Source organism: Schistocerca cancellata, chromosome 2 (assembly GCF_023864275.1).
Source record: "Schistocerca cancellata isolate TAMUIC-IGC-003103 chromosome 2, iqSchCanc2.1, whole genome shotgun sequence".
NCBI lineage: Eukaryota > Metazoa > Arthropoda > Insecta > Orthoptera > Acrididae > Schistocerca > Schistocerca cancellata.
The window spans coordinates 696,984,336-697,005,525 of NC_064627.1; the positions used below are offsets into that span (position 1 = coordinate 696,984,336).

General features: G+C 37.8%; 1 protein-coding gene across 2 annotated transcripts in view; it reads left to right on the forward strand.

Moving 5' to 3' along the window:
* The window catches only part of LOC126162471 (transcription elongation factor B polypeptide 3), a 150,094-nt gene that overhangs the window by 42,986 nt on the left and 85,918 nt on the right, over nucleotides 1–21,190 (forward strand). For both annotated transcript variants that reach the window (XM_049919004.1, XM_049919005.1), the window contains exons 3-5: nucleotides 880–1,073; nucleotides 7,183–7,373; nucleotides 15,163–15,260. In XM_049919004.1, the coding sequence (XP_049774961.1) occupies nucleotides 880–1,073; nucleotides 7,183–7,373; nucleotides 15,163–15,260 (483 nt within the window). The remainder of the gene's footprint in view (nucleotides 1–879; nucleotides 1,074–7,182; nucleotides 7,374–15,162; nucleotides 15,261–21,190) is intronic.

Below are 21,190 nucleotides of genomic sequence, written 5' to 3' on the forward strand. Positions count from 1 at the left end.
TGATATTAGGAAACACTTGGGAACAGTATATAAGTTTGTAGCTGATTACCAAATTACATGAAAAAGTAGATACGAAGCCATTATCAAGCAGTAGGTGTTACATCAGTAACTATTATTTGTTGCAAGTAATCATTGCCGTCTTTTCAGATGGATATTGTGTAAATATGTTGCTGTAGTTCATTTGTATTTCACACCCATCATGGCAAGTTCTTTTTCATATTATATGTTTCATCATAAAAAACAAAATATTGGTGCTAAAAGCTACTTCCTCTTTCACTTCGTGCATTGAAAAACTGCTTTGAATTGTACACCATATGAAAAACTTCATATTCCAAGTTACTCTAATTTAAGGACTGTCATTGTAGCTTAGGACTAGGTGGTTGTTTATGATATTTCTTTTTTGTAGTTGGTCTGCTGGGTATGTTATGTTTATTATTGTCTGCAATAATCTTATATTATGAATGTCTCTGTGCTATTTAGATGGGAAAATGGGCATTTTCAGAGTCTGAAAATATTGTATAATAAAGTATTTATCAGGAAGCTTATTATGTTGAAGTTTGTCTTCTTTCTTGTTTTATGTTTGAGAGCAAACAAGAGAGAGCAGAGCAGAAATTTCTGGTAACTTTTAATAGTTTAGCTGACTGTAATGTCAGTCACACACACTATATATGATTATTTAGTAGTTGAAGTGAGTGTATTGTGATATTATTACAATTAGATTTTTATTTATTTGTTTATTTTTACTGTAGTAAATTTTCGTAGTTGTGCCATTTGGAGCTCTTTGTCTGTTGAATGATGTTTTTCTCAGTTTAGCCACTTTCAAGAACAATATATTGTATACCTGTGTTCACACTTAGAACGATGTGATGATTTTTACAGGAGCAAGCTTTGCAGAAGCCCTAGGTATGGTTGACCCCATGATTAAGAAGAAATCGACAAACTCTTCTGGATCTAGCTCAAATTCAAAAACAGCACGAAGCTCTAGCAGTAAGACATCTGCAGTAGTAGAGAAAAGCAGCTCTAAGAGCAAAGAAATGAAGCCACCCAAAGTTATTCCATCTGCCAAAGATGAGGTAATTTGAATGTAAATTTTTATTCTATTGGTGATTTAATGCTGTGTGGACCATAAAGTTAAGTGAAGTAGTGGCTTTCATATTCATTGGATGTCACTGTTTAAATAAGTGTTTACAGTGCAATTGCATAAGTAGTTCAGGTGTTTTCAGATGAAGCTGCGACTTGGATTTTACATGCCAGTGCTGGACTTTACTGTGTGACTGTGGACTTTATTGTGTGTGATACAGATAGCCGTACCATAGATGCAACCACAAATGAGGGGTATCTGTTGAAAGGCCAGACAAATGTGTGGTTCCTGAAGAGGGGCAGCAGCCTTTTCAGTAGTTGCAGGGGCAACAGTCTGGATGATTGACTGATCTGGCCTTGTAACACAAACCAAAACGACCTTGCTGTGCTGGTACTGCGAACGGTTGAAAGCAAGGGGAAACTACAGCCGTAATTTTTCCCGAGGGCCTGCAGCTTTACTGTATGGTTAATGATGATGGCGTCCTCGTGGGTAAAATATTCCGGAGGTAAAATAGTCCCCCATTCGGATCCCCGGGCGGGGACTACTCAAGAGGATGTCGTTATCAGGAGAAAGAAAACTGGCATTCTACGGATCAGAGTGTGGAATGTCAGATCCCTTAATCGGACAGGTAGGTTAGAAAATTTAAAAAGGGAAATGGATAGGTTAAAGATAGATATAGTGGGAATTAGTGAAGTTCGGTGGCAGGAGGAACAAGACTTTTGGTCAAGTGAATACAGGGTTATAAATACAAAGTCAAATAGGTGTAATGCATGAGTAGGTTTAATAATGAATAAAAAAATAGGAATGCGGGTAAGCTACTACAAACAGCATAATGAACACATTATTGTGGCCAAGATAGACACGAAGCCCACACCAACTACAGTTGTACAAGTTTATATGCCAACTAGTTCTGCAGATGACGAAAAAATCGAAGAAATGTATGATGAAATAAAAGAAATTATTCAGATAGTGAAGGGAGATGAAAATTTAATAGTTCTGGGTGACTGGAATTCGGTAGTAGGAAAAGGGAGAGAAGGAAACGTAGTAGGTGAATATAGATTGGGGATAAGAAATGAAAGGGGAAGCCGCCTGGTAGAATTTTGCACAGAGCATAACTTAATCATAGCTAACACTTGGTTCAAGAATCATAAAAGAAGATTGTATACATGGAAGAAGCCTGGAGATACTGGCAGGTTTCAGATAGATTATATAATGGTAAGACAGAGATTTAGGAACCAGGTTTTAAATTGTAAGACATTTCCAGGGGCAGATGTGGACTCTGACCACAATCTATTGGTTATGAACTGTAGATTAAAACTGAAGAAATTGCAAAAAGGTGGGAATTTAAAGAGATGTGACCTGCATAAACTGACTAAACCTGAGGTTGTACAGAGTTTCAGGGAGAGCATAAGGGAACAATTGACAGGAATGGTGGAAAGAAATACAGTAGAAGAAGAATGGGTAGCTTTGAGGGATGAAGTAGTGAAGGCAGCAGAGGATAAAGTAGGTAAAAAGACGAGGGCTAGTAGAAATCCTTGGGTAACAGAAGAAATATTTAATTTAATTGATGAAAGGAGAAAATATAAAAATGCAGTAAATGAAGCAGGCAAAAAGGAATACAAACGTCTCAAAAATGGTATCGACAGGAAGTGCAAAATGGCTAAGCAAGGATGGCTAGAGGACAAATGTAAGGATGTAGAGGCTTATCTCACTAGGGGTAAGATAGATACAGCCTACAGGAAAATAAAGAGACCTTTGGAGAAAAGAGAACCACTTGTATGAATATCAAGAGCTCAGGTGGAAACCCAGTTCTAAGCAAAGAAGTGAAAGCAGAAAGGTGGAAGGAGTATATAGAGGGTCTATACAAGGGCGATGTACTTGAGGACAATATTTTGGAAATGGAAGAGGAGGTAGATGAAGATGAAATGGGAGATATGATATTGTGTGAAGAGTTTGACAGAGCACTGAAATACCTGAGTCGAAACAAGGCTCCGGGAGTAGATAACATTCCATTAAAACTACTGACAGCCTTGGGAGAGCCAGTCCTGACAAAACTCTACCATCTGGTGAGCAAGATGTATGAGACAAGCGAAATACCCTCAGACTTCAAGAAGAATATAATAATTCCAATCCCAAAGAAAGCAGGTGTTGACAGATGTGAAAATTACCGAACTATCAGTTTAATAAGTCACGGCTGCAAAATACTGACACAAATTCTTTACAGACGAATGGAAAAACTAGTAGAAGCCGACCTCGGGGAAGATCAGTTTGGATTCCGTAGAAATATTGGAACACGTGAGGCAATACTGACCCTACGACTTAACTTGGAAGCTAGATTAAGGAAAGGCAAACCTACATTTCTAGCATTTTTAGACTTAGTGAAAGCTTTTGACAATGTTGACTGGAATACTCTCTTTCAGATTCTGATAGTGGCAGGGGTAAAATACAGGGAGCGAAAGGCTATTTACAATTTGTACAGAAACCAAATGGCAGTTATAAGAGTCGAGGGGCATGAAAGGGAAGCAGTGGTTGGGAAGGGAGTGAGACAGGGTTGTAGCCTCTCCCCGATGTTATTCAATCTGTATATTGAGCTAGCAGTGAAGGAAACAAAAGAAAAATTCGGAGTAGGTATCAAAATCCATGGAGAAGAAATAAAAACCTTGAGGTTCGCCGATGACATTGTAATTCTGTCAGAGACAGCAAAGGACCTGGAAGAGCAGTTGAATGGAATGGATAGCGTCTTGAAAGGAGGATATAAGATGAACATCAACAAAAGCAAAACGAGGGTAATGGAATGCAGTCGAATTAAGTCAGGAGATGCAGAGGGTATTAGATTAGGAAATGAGACACTTAAAGTAGTAAAGGAGTTTTGCTATTTGGGGAGCAAAATAACTGATGATGTTTGAAGTTGAGAAGATATAAAATGTAGACTGGCAATGGCAAGGAAAGCGTTTCTGAAGAAGAGAAATTTGTTAACATCGAGTATAGATTTAAGTGTCAGGAAGGCGTTTCTGAAAGTATTTGTATGGAGTGTAGCCATGTATGGAAGTGAAACATGGACGATAACTAGTTTGGACAAGAAGAGAATAGAAGCTTTTGTAATGTGGTGCTACAGAAGAATGCTGAAGATTAGATGGGTAGATCATATAACTAATGAGGAGGTATTGAATAGGATTGGGGAGAAGAGAAGTTTGTGGCACAACTTGACTAGAAGAAGGGATCGGTTGGTAGGACATGTTCTGAGGCATCAAGGGATCACCAATTTAGTACTGGAGGGCAGCGTGGAGGGAGACCAAGAGATGAATACACTAAGCAGATTCAGAAGGATGTAGGTTGCAGTAGGTACTGGGAGATGAAGAAGCTTGCACAGGATAGAGTAGCATGGAGAGCTGCATCAAACCAGTCTCAGGACTGAGGACCACAACAGCAACAACGCTGGAAGGTTAGGATGAAGCAACTCCTGAACATGGGTAATTTTGAATGGATAACAATACCGAAAGTTTCCTAGAATTTTATGCGCCATGCTCATAGTCGTGTACAACATTTGCACAATGCTCTGTGAATTGCGTGTTTGCACAGCATCACTCGAGCTGTCCTCCAGTTCTGTGGTGACATCTTTTACTAACATTAGATCAGTTGTTTTACACTCTCTGTCACAGAGCATCTCAAAAGAAAACCTGTCTTTTCAAAAAACAGCCTTGGTACCTGTGTTTTTTATTTTGCATATTCTAGTAGACAAAATTTTTGTTAAATTTTTTTTTGTTTCCATAATGTTTTTCCCCTTCTTCAATAATATTCCATTCAAATGTGAAGTTTCTCTGAACAGTGGTTCGGTGTTTACAACATTTGGAAACTGGAACTTTAATTATAATCACCCAGTATTAGTTGTATAGTGAATGTGCAGCAAACCAATGAAGGCAGTGACAAGAGTACACTGCAGCATGCAGCTCTAGAATTCAATAATTTACACGTGGAATATTCAAGTTCAGAAACCATTTAAAAAATAATGTTACAGTATTCAGAATTCTTTTGGAGTAACTTCTAGTTCATGTTGACAGTTAAAATTCTGCATAAGTATTTTCAGTAAAATTAACCAACAGTGGGGAAAAAAAAAATCAAAACTGGTTTCTACATGACCATTATCTTGTGAGAATAGGTCAAGGTTCAATATGCTTTCAGGATCTGATTTCTATTTCCATTGAAAATATTTTGGATGTCTGTGCTTCTCAGGTGAGGCTTTTTAAAAAAAAAAAAGAAAAGAAAAGAAAACAGATTTATTTATTTATTTATCGTATGATAACAGGAGAAATGTGTTTCTACACAGATACATGCAATTTCAAGTTCATGACAGGTTCATAGCTCTAAGTAAGTCCAGGCTTGAGATCTAGTAAGGAGCTCTTACAGACAACTCATGAAGGTTCCCTGTTGTCCCTTTGAATGCTCTTAGGGAACATTCAAATATTATACAAAGTACTGTTTGCTGCTCCTCGCCAGTCACATTCAGAAGAGGAGTGCCGTCGTCACTGGTGCAGCAATGCTCTATGTGTGTCCTGATCAGTTTTTATCTGATTCAGTATGCACTTTTGCCATCTGGGTAGATGAAACATACTGGTCACTCCCAGGGAGTTTCCATAAGTTGGTGATGGCTTCAGGGAGGATTGCTCCTGCCATTGATCATCCCAGGCTTCTTGCATGTTGGAGTTACTGTCCTGCAGTCTGTTTGTTGTGCATCACGATGGTTATCCATACCTCAGTCATTGGGGTTCTAATGATGAAATTTCTGAATGAATTGGTAATTGTGGGTCATTTAATATTCTTGTCCATATGTTCAACAGTGATTGTGGTAATCTTATGCATGGTGGTGGAATGTTTCTAAGGAGCAGTAGCAAGTGCTTGTTTGTGGGTCGAATACACCCTGTGATGAGGGAGATTGATTTATTGATTGATTGAGATGTGTGTCAATTATTTTAGTGTGAGCACTGTTTAGCCAGGTGGAACAGCATTCTATGACTGAGTATGAAAGAGCAAAAGCTGATGTTCTGAGGACTGTTGCGGTGGCAACGCAAATAGTTCCTGTTAACTTCTGGAGTGTATTGTTTTGAGTTTTGATCTTCGTTACCACATTCTGGAGATAGATCTTACATGTCAAAGACCTGTCTAGGGTAACACCTAAGTATTTTGGAGAAAAACAGATCTTATTCATTCAAACAGTCACTTGAGCTTAATAATGTCTTTTTTTAAAGGCAGTTTCATAACAGGTTTGCAAAATCCACTTAGATTGCACCTACTTTTGAATTAGCAGCACAGTATTACTAGAAACTCGCCTCGGAGATATTGCCTGACTTTTAAGTTGCTTGTATGAGTAGTAGTCATAAAGTTTAAATTTTCACTTTGAAAAATCAAACAGTGATCATGAAACTTGATGGTGTTATTCCTTCTCTTCATATTCATCCTTCAATGGAACACATTTTTTCCCAATGACAGGTTGCTTAGTGGAGACATTTATTGTAGAACCCTGCATTATGCCTCTGCAGGAAATGTTCCACCTCAAAAATCACCACCTCATTCTGCCCGTGCTCTTCACACAATGGTTTTTCATCCAAAGAAAGAAGATGAATTTGCTGGGTACCATGAGAGGCGAATAGCAGCATGTGTGACTGTGTCCTGTGCTAAATGAACTGGGTCATTATGGTGGAGCAAATCACCCTCTTGGACAGCTTCCTATGTGGCATGGTCCTAACAGCCTTTCCAGTTGTTCCTGCAGAGTGATGTATTTTTCTGTTTATGGTGCAAATTATTCACCCTAACAGCAGAATGAAAGGAACAAAAGAAAACATGGCATGGCAGTAACTGTCCAAATTCACTATTTTGAATTTGTCACCCAAGGATGTATAGGTGTCTATTCTTGTGTAATATGTGGACACTACATTTCATTTGTCTGCCTAAATGTTGTTATAGTTCTGTGTACCAACACATACTTTTGAAAAGAAAAAAGGGAAATTTCAATTGCAATTGCAGAAAGTAATTAATGTGGTGATGAACATGCCAGAACACGCATATAACTGTGGAAAAATTTTTGATCTTTTCTACCTTTCTTACAGCCAGTGCCACTCCTTTCTTCATCAGTGAAGCTGGAGCCGCTCAAGGTGGATTTGGATGCAACTCTACCAGAAATTAGTCCAAACTATAGGCCATTGCCTCATCCAACTCTTGATGCAATGCCACATAAAAAAATAAAAGTCTTGTCAGAAGAAGAAGAACTTGCTCAATTAATGTCCCAAAAGAACCAGAGGTATTGTTTTCAGTTTTCATTTAGAATTTGTAAAGCTGATATGGATATACAGGGCTATTAAAAGGAACAGATTTCAGACATTTATTGCTTCCAAACTACTAAAGATAGAAACACAATTAAAATGTTTCTGCAAAGAGAAAAGTTAAATTTGTATGCATTCAGTGTGAGCTCCTTGTGTTAACAACAAATATCAAAACAGTATCTCATTTCCTGCCACAAACGAAGCAGATGGTCTCTCGTTGTTGAATTCACAGCTTCAACAATGTGATGTCGCAGACTTTCAGGAGGGGGAGGGGGGGGAGGGGCGATAAAAATTGTCTTTTATGTAACCTCACTGATAATTTACAAGGTGTAAGGTCTGGAGACCTGGGAGGCCAGCGCTGATGAAGCTCATCTTCTGCCCCTCCTCTTCCAATACATCGCCCCGGAATAGTGTCATTCAGGTAACATCAGATGTGCTTAGAGATTAGAGAATTTCTGTAACACGTGGTAACATGTAGTGCTCACATTGAATGCATAAAAATTTGAACTTTTCTCTTTCCAGGAACATTTTAATTATGTTTTTATCTTTAGTAGTTTGGAAGCAGTAAATGTTGGATATCTGTTCCTCTATCTATATTTATGACATTATATTAGTACAGTGAAATAGGGTTACAGAGATTTAGAAATTATAGGTGTACTAATGACTAACTTACATTCTGTTAAAATTTCAGTGTCTTCCTCAAGTTGAAATCCAAAGAGGTTTATTTAATTTTGGATAGAGTATTGTATTTATGACATTACATTTTGTGTGTGCTGCTGGCCATTCAAATTGCAACTCCAGGATGGTCTGCAAATAATGAAATTTTACTTACTGTGTGAATACAATGTAGTAGCAACAATACATCATTAGATTTGTAAATAATTTGGGGGTCTACAGAGTGCAGACCTGCCACCACTAACAGTAGTAATAGCTTTAATCTTGTGGAGCATCAAGTTGAACTGAGCATGGATGACAGATATATGTATCTCATTCCACACTTCTTCAATTCTGTGGCAGAGTTCATCAGTCCTAATGACTGGCGAGTGAGTAGTGGTGTGCCACACACTCAGTAACCTACGACAAAATATTTTCAGTGGACGAGAGATCTGGAGAACATGTTGGCAGGGCAACAATTGAACAATAAGGTGTACCTGCATGGTCAAACAAACAATGTGTTTGTTCGGTTGGGTGCTAGTCGTGAAGGCTCACAGAGTACCTGCATGGTATTCACCATGGCCCTCCTGAATCCATCATTTCCATATTTGCAGGACAAGTGTGGGATCTTGATTAATGCGAGCAGCAGTTTTGCAGAAAGGAAAATCATAGTTTCTGTTAGACCAAGATCCTGCTGATTAGGCCAAGATCCTGCTGCTATCAAGTTCTGAAGTCCTGGTAGACGTTTCTGCTTCTTACAGAGACATAACACAAACAAACAACATTGAAATGCAATTTCTGATTAAGAAACCTGCTACATAATTTTCCCTTTTATATGCAGAATGTACATGGTGTTAATTTTACACACTTCATGCGGCTGCTCTGAAATTCTATGATTTGCATACCCAAGCATGTAGTGCAATTCTACATCTGCATTTACATCTACATGATTGCTAATTCACAGTTAAGTACCTGGCAGAGGGTTCATTGAACCACCTTCAAGCTATTTCTCTGCTGTTCCCCTTTCAAACAGTGCATAGGAAAAAACCGAGCACTTAAATCTTTCTGTGTGAGCTCTGCTTCTCATATTGTATTACAATGATCGTTCCTCCCTGTTTAGGATGACACCAACAAAATATTTTCACACTCTGAGGAGAAAGTTGGTGATCGAAATTTTCATGAGAAGAACTTGCCGAAATGAAAAATGCCTTTGTTTTAATGATTGCCAACCCATTTCACATATCATATCCGTAATGCTCTCTCCCCTGTTTCGCAGTAGTACAAAATGAGCTGCCCATCTTTGAATTTTATCAGTGCCTTCCATCAGTTCCATCTGATGCGGGTTCCACATCATACAGCAGTACTCCAGAAGAGGGTGGGCAGGTGTAGTGTAAGCAGTCTCTTCAACAGACCTGTTGACTTTGTAAGTGTTGTGCCGATAAATCACTGTCTTTGGTTTGCTTTACCCATGCCAGTGTGATTTAATGTTGCATACTGTATTCATGGTGTTGCAAATTTAACAGCCAGCAGTGTATTAATTGTGCAGCAGTTTCTCTGGTAGTGAACAATTGTTTACTTTAGGGGATTATAGTAAGGAAGCCTGTAATTGATTACTTACTGCTAGTAGTGGGTTGATAAGCATGAAAGAGTTCAAATAAAGGAAAAAGGTATCATTTTAAGTACAGCTGTTATTTAAGAGACGTGTGTTATCAAAGACCAAAATAAAATATTAATAACAAACAAAAATTTTTAAAAAATTTGATGAGAAATGATAATCATCCCATAGAATTGTGTAAGGAATTATGTGTGTTAATGGGATTTGTGAAGAAGGGGAAGAGTTTGAAATGAAAAATTTTGGATATTGGAGCATTCAGAGAATTCCATGATGCCTGTCTACACTGTGTTGTTGGGAGGGCATAACATTTCAGCTGGATAGTAAGATTTTGTAAATTACCATTCTATGCTCAATCTTATAACATTGTTGTTCTTTTGTTGATTAAAAGCTAAAACTAATTCTCTTGTTTTGACAAATGTTCCTCTTTTGCCAGATAACAGTTTCATTTGTGGCAATGATGCATTAAAATTATCTAAGAGTCGTGTGAAGCAGATAAGACTTGAGAATAGAGGAATGAATTGTAAAGTCTGAATGTGAAACTAACAGATTGGAACTATGAAGTAAATTCTGTGTCTACTATAGTTATAATTTCAAAGATGTAAGATTCAGAGATGGCAATGCTTAAGATTTATATAAAACAATTGATCGTGTAGTGTGGGCAAAATATATAATAAGAAAAAGAAAAGTGATCAGAGGTCAGAGATGTATTGAAAAATCTGTCAAATCCTTCACATTCCAAGAAGCATAAAACTCACAGAATTGGACATAATTGTGGAATTATTGAACTTTGACATGATTAAAATTATTTGCTGGATTATAGTGTACATTTCACTATGGAATAGAAGTTCTGTATATAAAAAGTAGAGGAGAGGAACTGGCAGACTACAGTTTTGAGTCTGGCTGTGAAGCTGTTCAAACAGCTCAGTTGGTTCAAAGTTGTGCCTGAAATGCAAAAATTGGGGCCCAATTAGATATGGCATACACTTTTTCTCTTTCAGGAAATTTAATTACTGAAACTCCCTGGCAGATTAAAACTGTGTGCCAGGCCAGGACTCAAACCTGGGACCTTTGCCTTCAATATTTTCAACATTTCTCAGCCCTGTCAGGAACTGTATAAATATTAATTTTAATTTTAAAAACCAACAGCCTCAGTTAAAATTAAAATTAACCTTTGCCTTTCCTGGTGCTCAACTGACTGAGTTATCCAAGTGTGACTCATGACCCATCCTCACAGCTTTACTTCGGCCAGAATCTTGGGAGATAGGAGATGAGATACAGATACGGATGGAGGTAAAGCAGTTCTTAACTGTAAGGGCAGGTAATGAGTTTGCGTGGAGAGCTCAGTTGGTAGAGCAGTATGAAGACAAGGTGTCAGGTTCAACTCCCAGTCCATCATGAAGTTTTGATTTACCAGGAAGTCTCAAGTCAGCATGTACTCCTCTGCAGTGTGAAAATTCATTGTGGAGTTTCATTATTATTACGCCCTTCTCTAGACACACTTTACATCATCATACACAGGCTTTGATGGCCGGTATTTGCATACCAGGTGATTTTTGTTTTTTGGGCTTTAGAGTGTGGTGCAAGCTCAGTTTCTCTGCCTAATTTTACATCTCTCATACTCAGACCTCCAGATGTCAGACACTCAGATTGGTACCAAACATTGTATGTTGATTGAGTATCAACTAAAACTCCGATTTAATTCATACTATGTGCTGTTGTCCAGCAGAATGGGCATAAACATTAATTAAAAGTAACATCAGAACTACAGAGTACATAAAAAGCATAATTGGAACTAACGAACACATGTTGCATCCACAGGGAAGTTGGTAAAGTGTTAGATCCTGATACTATGGGGCATGGGGTCAAACACCAATGGTGACAAATTTGCTTCTGTATTATGCATGAAAGTGTTTCATGGGACAATGTGTTTATGACATTTAAAAGGACTGTTTAGAGTTGTACAGCAATCTTCTCTTGGCAGTCTGCTTTTGCTTCTTTTGTTTGAAAGTAGTAAGCCTATAGAGTACATTTGTAATTTCAGAAAATATACAAATAAAGAAACAGTTGCATCACATGTATGAAAGTAATTGTAATAATACTAATAATAATAATTATTATTATTATAATTATAATTAACGAAATAATAAGATCAATAATAAGTGCATAACATTCAACTAACAAGGCGAAAGCAGACTGCCAAACGAACATTGCTACAAACTGCATAAAGTCCTTTTGCATCTCAGGAAAATATTCTCCCATATAACAGTTTCATGTGTAAATACACACAAAAAAATTGTCATCAGGGGGATTTGAACACACTATCACCTCACCCACATGAGATCAACAATATAATCACTCACAGATATGCTTTTTCTGTGCTCCATAGCTTTGGTGATACTCTTAATTGTCGTTTATACATGTTCTACTGTACGACAGCACACAGCATGAACTAAATCAGTGTTTTGGTTAATACTCTATCGACTTACAATATTTGGTAATGATCTGAGTGTCTGACATCTGCAGGTTTGGGTGTCAGTGCAAGAGACATCATCAGAGGTGATAAAGACACAGAAAGCAGGGGAAAGCAGTATCAGACTTAAACAAACTCAGCAAGCTGATTTGTATAAGGTAAACGTATCTACACAACTCTTTCCTACTACAAGCTCATGTTTGTGTGACTCTGTGATCATAGGCAACAGTCCTATCATGTTACGAGCCAACTGCTGCATGGCTATGTATCAACAGTTCAGCTTGTTGAGCTTGATACTGCTTTCTGAGTCTTCTGATGATGTGTCTGGCACTGAGAGACGAAGCATTAGGTAGGAAAATATACCTTGGACAGTGGCTTAAAGCCCATAAAATAAAATTCATCAAGGACACACGCTGTATCAATTGCCAATTGTGTATTAATTTTCTCCCCCCCCCCCCCCCCCCTCCCCACCATTGACTCCCAATCATGAAACTTAAATTTCTAGACGCTTGAGGCTTCTTGCCATAGTTTCTGTCTCTCTACCCCAACTTCATTGGTGTTTTCTAAGTATGATATTTAATTTGATATTATAACCATAATTAAGTAAGTTTTTGTACATTTTAATGGAATCTTGGAATGTTATTCTTTGATGCTTGGTCATGCACTCTGATCTATGACTGTGAATACCTTCTACAGAATTGTGCTTTATTTTTCGTGTCACACAGTGAGATGCTTGTGTGGAGCGGACTTTGTTTCCAAGGGAAACATTCATCAACATCCACATCTAGGTATATACTTCGCAAGGCACCGTACAGTATGTGGTGGAGGGTACCTTTTACTGCTACTAGTCACATCCTTTCCTGTTCCACTCACAAATAGTGCGAGGGAAAAACAGCTGTCTATATTCCTCCATATGAGTCCTAATTTCTCTTATTTTATCTTTGAGGTCCTTATGCGAAGTATGCACTGGCAGCAGTAGAATTGTTCTGCAGTCAACTTCAAATGCCAGTTCTCAAAATGTTTTCAATAGTGTTCTGCGAAAAGAACTTTGTTTTCTGTACAGTGATTCCCAATTGAGTTCTTGAAGCATGTCCATAATACTTATGAGTGGATTGATGTTATTAGTAACAAATCTAGTAGCCTACCTCTGAATTGCTATGATATTGTCTTTTAATCCAACCTGATGGGGATCCCAAACATAAGACCGGTACTCAAGAATCGGTTGCACTAGTGTTCTAAACTGAGGTGGCGAGAGAGCGTAGTGCAGCATGTTGACGTGCCATGGACTCAACAAGTCTGTGGAAGTCTCCTGCAGAAATATTGAGCCATGCTGCCTCTATAGCCATCCATAATTCCGAAAGTGTTGCAAGTGCAGGATGTTGTGCAGCAACTGATTTCTCGATTATGTCCCATAAATGTTCGATGGGTTGCATGTCTGGCGATCTGGGTGGCCAAATCATTCACTCGAACCCTGTCCAGAATTTTCAAATCAATCATGGACAATTGTGCCCCGGTGACATGACACTAGTGTTTGGAAACATGAAGGCCACGAATGACTGCAAATGGTCTCCAAGTAGATCACCGTAAGCATTTCCACTCCATGACCGGTTCAGTTGGAGCAGAGGACACCCAGTCCATTCCTTGTAAACACAGTCCACAGCATTATGGAGCCATCACCATCTTGCACAGTGCATTGTTGACAACTTGGGTCCACAGCTTCATGGAATCCGTGCCACACGTGAACTGTACCATCAGCTCTTACCAACTGAAATCAGAACTCATCTGACTAGACCGCAGTTTTCCAGTCATCAGAGATCCAACCAGTATGGTAACGAGCCCAGGAGGGGCAGTGCTGTTAACAAAGAAATTCACTTCTGTCGTCTGCTACCATTAATGCCAGATTTCATCACACTGTCCTAACGGATACATTTGTTGTATGTCCCATCTTGATTTCAGTGGTTATTTCGTGCTGTGTTGATTGACAGCTCTATGCAAATGTAGCTAGTGTCATTCGTTACGTGAAGGCCATCAGCTACTGTGTTGTTACTGGTGACAGGTAATTCCTGAAATCTGATAGTCATTCCACACTCAACACTGTGGATCTTGAAATATTGAATTCCCTAACAGTTTCTAAAGTGGAATGTACTCTGCATCTAGCTCCAACTACCATTCCTTGTTCAAAGTCTGTTAATTGTGTTGTGCAGTCATAATTATGTCAGACACATTTTCGCATGACTCACATGAATACAAACGACAGCTCTGCCAATGCACTGCCCTTTTGTACCTTGTTGTGTATGCGATACTGTCACCATCGATATATGTGCATATAGCTATCCTATGACTTTTGTTGCCTCTGTGGATATGTGACCTTCTTTACAGATGAACCACATGTTCCTAAAATTTTCCAAATGAATCCGAGTTTACCATTCGCCTTCCCTACTATGATCCTTATGTGCCTGTTCCATTTCATATTACTTTGCAACATTACCCCTAGATATTTAACTGACTTGACTGTGTCAAGCAGTACACTACTAATCTGTATTCTGGTCAGCTAGGTGCTTAAAATCAATATGACTATGGATGTGGTCCTGCATGATGATAGATATATGTACAGTTCCTATTGTTTTCTAATAACATTCAAATTTTCTTTATCTTCACCTTGCGTTACAAATATACAAAGCATATAAACATGAAGAGCCAAGAGTGGAGCGTATCAGGCAGACGATCTGCAGCTGCGTGATGCACATGTTATCAACATTTCGGAATATGTTTTGAATGTGGCTCTTTAAGTGCATTTCTTACGTTGCGGCTTCATGCTTTGAAGGTTAAGTACTTCATCTGTTTTCTTTTGTGAAGATTTGTACTTATAAAAATAGTGACAATGACGAGAATGTCCTGACATAACATGTGCCTTGTTTGCAGTTTACTTGGTAGCTTTTCTTCATTTATGACAGTATGATATTGAATCAGAAAACAATGAATTTGTCTAACAATGTAAACTGTACAAAAACTTATTTTATTTTCACAGGACAAAGGTGTACTCTGGGCTGAAGAGTGGCAAAAGTTGGACTAAAGTGCCAACGCTCTTTGATATTTGTGTTAGAGTTCTGCAGGAAAATATAGAGGGTAAGTGCAATTTTTAATAGTATGAAAAATTATAGGTAGTGACCTGAGAAACCACTTCAGAGCCAAGCTGTTAGGTAAAGTACTGTTGCTGCTGCTGTGAGAAAAAAGGAAGTGTTCTTTTTGTGCACAATGTGAACAGTAATGAAAGATGTTCAAGTCTGCATATGACCATTCAGGTGTAGGTTTTCATGGTTTCCATAAATCAGTTAGGGTGAATGACAAGGTGCAAGGTGGTGCCTTTGAATAGGATGCTGTCAGCTGATTTCTCTAAAGACATCAAAAGTGGAATGTTAAACCATTATCCCACTTCCTTTTTCCATTTATTTCAACAGTTTTGGTATTCTGAACTATTTGTTCCTATCCACAATTACTGTTCTGTCTTTCTGAGAGAGAGAGAGAGAGAGAGAGAGAGAGAGAGAGAGAGAGAGAGAGAGTGTGTGCGTGTGTGCGTGCACATACCTGCATACTCTGAAAAAATTGCTCGCCATTTTCTGCCAGACTTCTTGTTCTCTTTACTTTTTTTGTATGGGCATAATCAGGAAGATCTAGACACATGACTCATACCTTATTTATGTGTAGAATAGTTGCGACTACAATTTTCTCACCAATTATGGTGTTGAATACTGATTTTGACATACTGGAAACCTATTGGTGTACTAGGTACATTCCTGAACAATTTTCTGAACATGAAACATATTTTATTTGCAGTGGTTACTGATCCATTTATATAGGTAGATACATTCCTTCCAATGAGCTACAGTGAGGATGTTCTCAGCAATAAAGAACATATATAAAAAATTAAAAAAAAAATGAATGCATGATTTTTCTAAAGTGCCAGGAATTTCTACGCCCGTGTATAAAAACATAACCATTCAAAGGATTGATAAGTTTTATAGTTCCGAGGGAAGATATACAGTCATTTAATGACACGGAAAAAGTGTGTTTTCATCCGGGAGAAAGTGTATTTTTAACCGGGAAAAATCCGGGAATTTTTTTTTTTCCTTGTCCATGTATACACCCTGTGTTACATGGACTAATAGTTTCTGGGACAGTGCCATGAAGGAAATGATTGAAATAAAAATTTGTAAAACCACCCTCAATAAAGACAGCAGCCTGCAGCTAAGCACAGTTTGAGACCCAGTCATTGGAAGGTTGAAGTGGGCACACAACAAAAGCATTACATTATGCACCAGTGATGTCACAGAAGTCAGCACACCTATCTAAGGATGGCAGCAGCAACCATGAGACAGTCCTCACTTAACAATGGCTGAGGAGTACTCGGTTGTAAGCATGTGGATTTTAAACGACTTGATGTGGTTGGAAGAGCGAGAGAATCTTATCAACATATCTACAAAAGAAAAGATATGCGGATATTCCTATCTCAGATCCTAAATGAATGATTCTCATATAAATCACAAATGTGAAAATATATTATCTTTTAAAACTTTTTTCCCCTTGGTCCTATGTATAAAGATATTATCAGTGGATGTTTTGGAATAATTTGCTTCCCTAGTTGAAAAGTTCACTGTATGAATTAAGTTGGATTATAATGCAGCATATTCGTAGTTGAAGAATTTTTAAGAAATTATGTATTAAAATCACTGGCGACCAATGTTTTTAGCTTTTTTGTGTCTTTTAAATAGGTCAGTAGAGCTTTGAGTTGATTTACAAATGTATTAAAGTTTTCTGTAGGTGCCTAATATACACTAACCATTACAAAGGATTTATTATGAAATTCTGCTTCAGTAGCATATGCTTCCAGGTGCTATTCGTAGAAAAATTTTGTTAGTGTCTATGTTCTTAAATGCATGACTATTCTTGATGAATGTGGCAGCTCTTCAGTTCTCCATTTCCATTCTACAGAAATGAGATACTAACCTAAATCCTGTGACATTTAATATATCTGTACAATGGTGGTTAGATGTTCAAGAGGCAGATTATGTCAGATGGGTTTGATGACTCAGCTTAATTAGTGCATATAAGTTGTTGATTAATTTTACTTCTCAGTGCTCAAGGATTCTGATGCTGTAACAATACTATACAGCGAATGAAATATAAGTGGAAAAATATTCTGGTGATTTTTCTACAGACACAGATGTTAAAATTATTCTGTTTGGTTACCAATTCAGACTTCAAGGTCGTCAGCACTGGTGTCCGACTGAAGCTGTGTTTGTATTGCTGGTTAAAAATAGTCCATTTTCATAGAGTAAAATGATTTGTGAAGCATATTTTGTACATAAATTTATTCCTTTATATCTCCTTCATATAGGCAATTGAAGATTTCATGATCTGAAGCTTTGTTTTTATACTGTCACACAAACCCATATCATGCATAGCAGACCACATACTGTCAGTAGTAAACATTGTCTAATATCAAGTAATACTCAGGATAAGTGGAGATTAAAGTTACATTTTTTTGTGAACAAGTTAATTAACAGTTAAGTGGGTACTGAGTTCATTCTTTAAGTGAAAATAATTACCGTTTTATGTTACAACACACACCTGGATTTTTGTACCTGTAGGCCCAATTTTTGAGGCTCATAAATTACAAAAACTTGTGTAATATAAAGTGCTTTAAGTGATTTATTTTTAAGTGTTTCATCAGTGTTGCAATGCATGATAAGTGTGGATGTTGCCATAGGGTAGTCAAACAAGGAGTGGTATGTGTAGATTGAGGGCTGGAAATCCACTGGGATGACAGTAGTTTGGAATTAAATGGGGAACTCAAGGATGCTCCTCCCATGGAAACAAAACTTTATGCCCTTTGGGCTGAATTAGTTACACAAAATTTGAACTACATGGGTTAAAGGGGACAAAGATCCTGGTAAATGGGTAACAGTAACAAGTAATGGGCAAAATGGGAACAGCTCTTCAACTTAATGTACATTTGATGTTACAGTATGTAATATGTTTGACTTGTTACGTGAAGTAGGAGGGGAAGTGTCTCATCCAGCTGTAGGTCACAGTAAGGTACATCAGACTTCTAGCAAAGAAACTCAGTGTAGACCAGTACCAAAAGAGAGTAGAAGAAGAAGATTCTTGCTGCTTGGCAGTAGCCATGGGAGGGGTGTAGGCCAGATGGTACAGGACAAATTAGGAACAGTGTACCAGGTCATAAGTGCTATGAAGCCAAGTGCTAGTGTTTGCCAGGTGACCGAGGCCATAGGGAATTCGTGAAAAGGTTTTGAAAAAGAGGATTAGTTTATTGTAGAAAGTGGAGCAGGGAACAGCCTGGCCAAAGACAGAGATCGTAAATTTAGGGGTGACCTGGATGAAATAGGAGTAGCAACTACACACACCTGTGCGAGTTTTGTGGAGATCCTACAGCACCATAATGAGCCTTAGTTAACACTGCTGTGAGCCATGTGATAGAGCAGGCTTTTCCTGACTGAAATGAAAAAGCACATGAGTGCAGTGCTTTTTGCTGCAATTGGAAGATGGGAATATCCTAGAAATGAAATACATCTGAATAAGAGAGGGAAAGGTAGGTTGGCTGAGCTTCTTGCACATAATATACAGGGGGCCACCATCACACAAAGCAGGATGCCTGTTGTTATGGTGTCAGAGAGAAACCTTTTTTTCCTTAGAATCGGGATTCAGGTACCATGTTTGAAAGAAGTCAAAATAACAGAAGAGCCCAACAAAATGATTAAGAATGCACAGAAAAGTAAGGTTAATTATTTCATCAAAATGTTAGAAGATTGAGTAATAAGGTGGAAGAGGTTCTTGTGTGTTTGGAAAAATGAGAACGCTCTATAAAGATAGACAATGATCTGAGCACCACATAACCACAGCGGTTGGAAAGTTATATAAAAGGTTACTCTCTAGCACTGGGGTGTTCAATCTGTGTGCTGCATGTAGCTCAAAGTCAGCTTCAATGTGACCCAAGAAGTGAGCATTTAACACCCAATTGGTAAGAAAAGAAAATCTTTCCATAAAATTCTGTTAGCCACATGCAGCACAAAGCAAGTATCAGTGCGGCCCAAGAAGTGAGCATCGAACACATGATTGGTAAGAAAAGAAAAAACTTTCCACGAAATTCTGTTAATGTAAAATTATGATAAATTGAATACGTTCAATCTGAAACTCTGAATTCTATTAAGTACAGTCCAAAAATACATGTCTTCTTCCAGTGTGACCCAGGTAGGCTAAAAGGTTGGGTCCCCCTGCTCTAGCAGCTTACTCCTAATATTGAAAAAGGGGACTTGTTACATGTATTAAGACACAACACAAGTTCAAGAACATTGAGACAAGTAGATTTTGTAGTGATCAGCAGATAGAAGTGTGTGCTTGTGAATTAATACTGAAAACATTTCACTTTCAATTGTAACTGTATATTGGTCCCCAAAGGGAAATTTTGAACTTTTTTTGAGGATTCCGAATTCTTTACTGTGCTATCTGTCAGAAAGCAGCAAGCAGTTAATAGTATGTGGTGATTTCATTGTAGATTGTCGGAAGGAATATGGTAAGAAAACTGATCTGGAAACCTTACTTCGATCCTACAGTTTGATCTTGGTATTCAGCTTTCCAACACAGGTGGGTAAAGATAGTAGGACACTAATTGATAATATTTCCTTTGGTGCAGCTCAAATCATGATAGTAACTGTTAACCAAGCAGCAAATGCTCTCTCTCATCATGATGGACAGTTAGCTAGGATAAATAACGTAGTACCTTACAGCATGGATACTCCTCAGTGGAAATTTGTTAGAATAATTAATAACTCCAGGACAATTTTTTAAAGAATGGTTTACAAGAAATGACCTGGAATTAAATTTATAAGGAACCAAATGGTAATATAAAATTTAATCTATTCTATGATAAATTCATGTAATTTTCGAAAATAGCTTTGTGCATGAGCTAAAAAGCTAGGGATCACTAGAGGGATTAAAGTATCTTCTGAAGGGAAAAGAAAAGTGTATCTGTTGGAAAGAACAAGCATAGATTCTGCAGTAGTTGCACATTACAAAAATACTTAAAATTACTAAGAAAACTCATTAAAACTTAAAAAAAATGTACATTATGTCAGGGATCAGTTATTTCAGCAACCGACATAAGGCCATATGGAATGTTGTCAAACAAGAGGCAGGACTTCTGGCCAAGAACGGGGTAACATCTCTGCTGAATGAAATGGAAGGGCTACAAGTGATCACTCATAGGAAGCAAATGTGTTAACTAACCATTTCTTAAATATAGTAGAAAATATGGTGACAAAAAGTTGAAGACAGAAATTAAAGGATTCTGTTGAAAAAGCAACTCTCATAAAATTTGATCATATGAAGATATCACACACTTCTCCCTCTGAAATTAAGAAAATTATATATTCTCTCAAAAGTAAAGGCTCATCTGCATTTGATGATTTTTCTGAAGATTTGTTCGCATATAATAAGCCCTGTCTTACCTGAATTATGTTGTGCACCACTAACTTAAGGCATTCTCCAGCGAGGTTGATATACATCATTGTTAAACCCCTTTATAAGAAAGGTGATAAAAGAAGAGATGTCAATAACTACTGACGTGTTTCACTGCTGAGAACATTTTCCAACATTTTTGATAAAGTGATGCATTCTAGAATAGTATTCCACTTGACCAGCAATAATATACTCAGTAATTCACAGTTGGATTTCAGAAGAGTTGCTCAACTGTGAATACCGTTTACACATTCATTCAGAAAATTTTGCAAGCCTTAGGTAACAAAATAGAACGTTTGGTATTTTTTGGTGACCTGTCTAACGCGTTTGACTATGTGAATCACAATAGTCTCATAGATAAACTGAGGTTTTGTGGAATTAATTGATGGTATAGCCAACCAATGGATTATGTTGTTTCTAACCAAAAGGGTACTCAGTAATTCAACAAATGTAATTGAGAGAGATACTTCTCACTGGAGTGAAATTACATATGTGGCTTCCCCAAGGCTCATTGTTAGGTC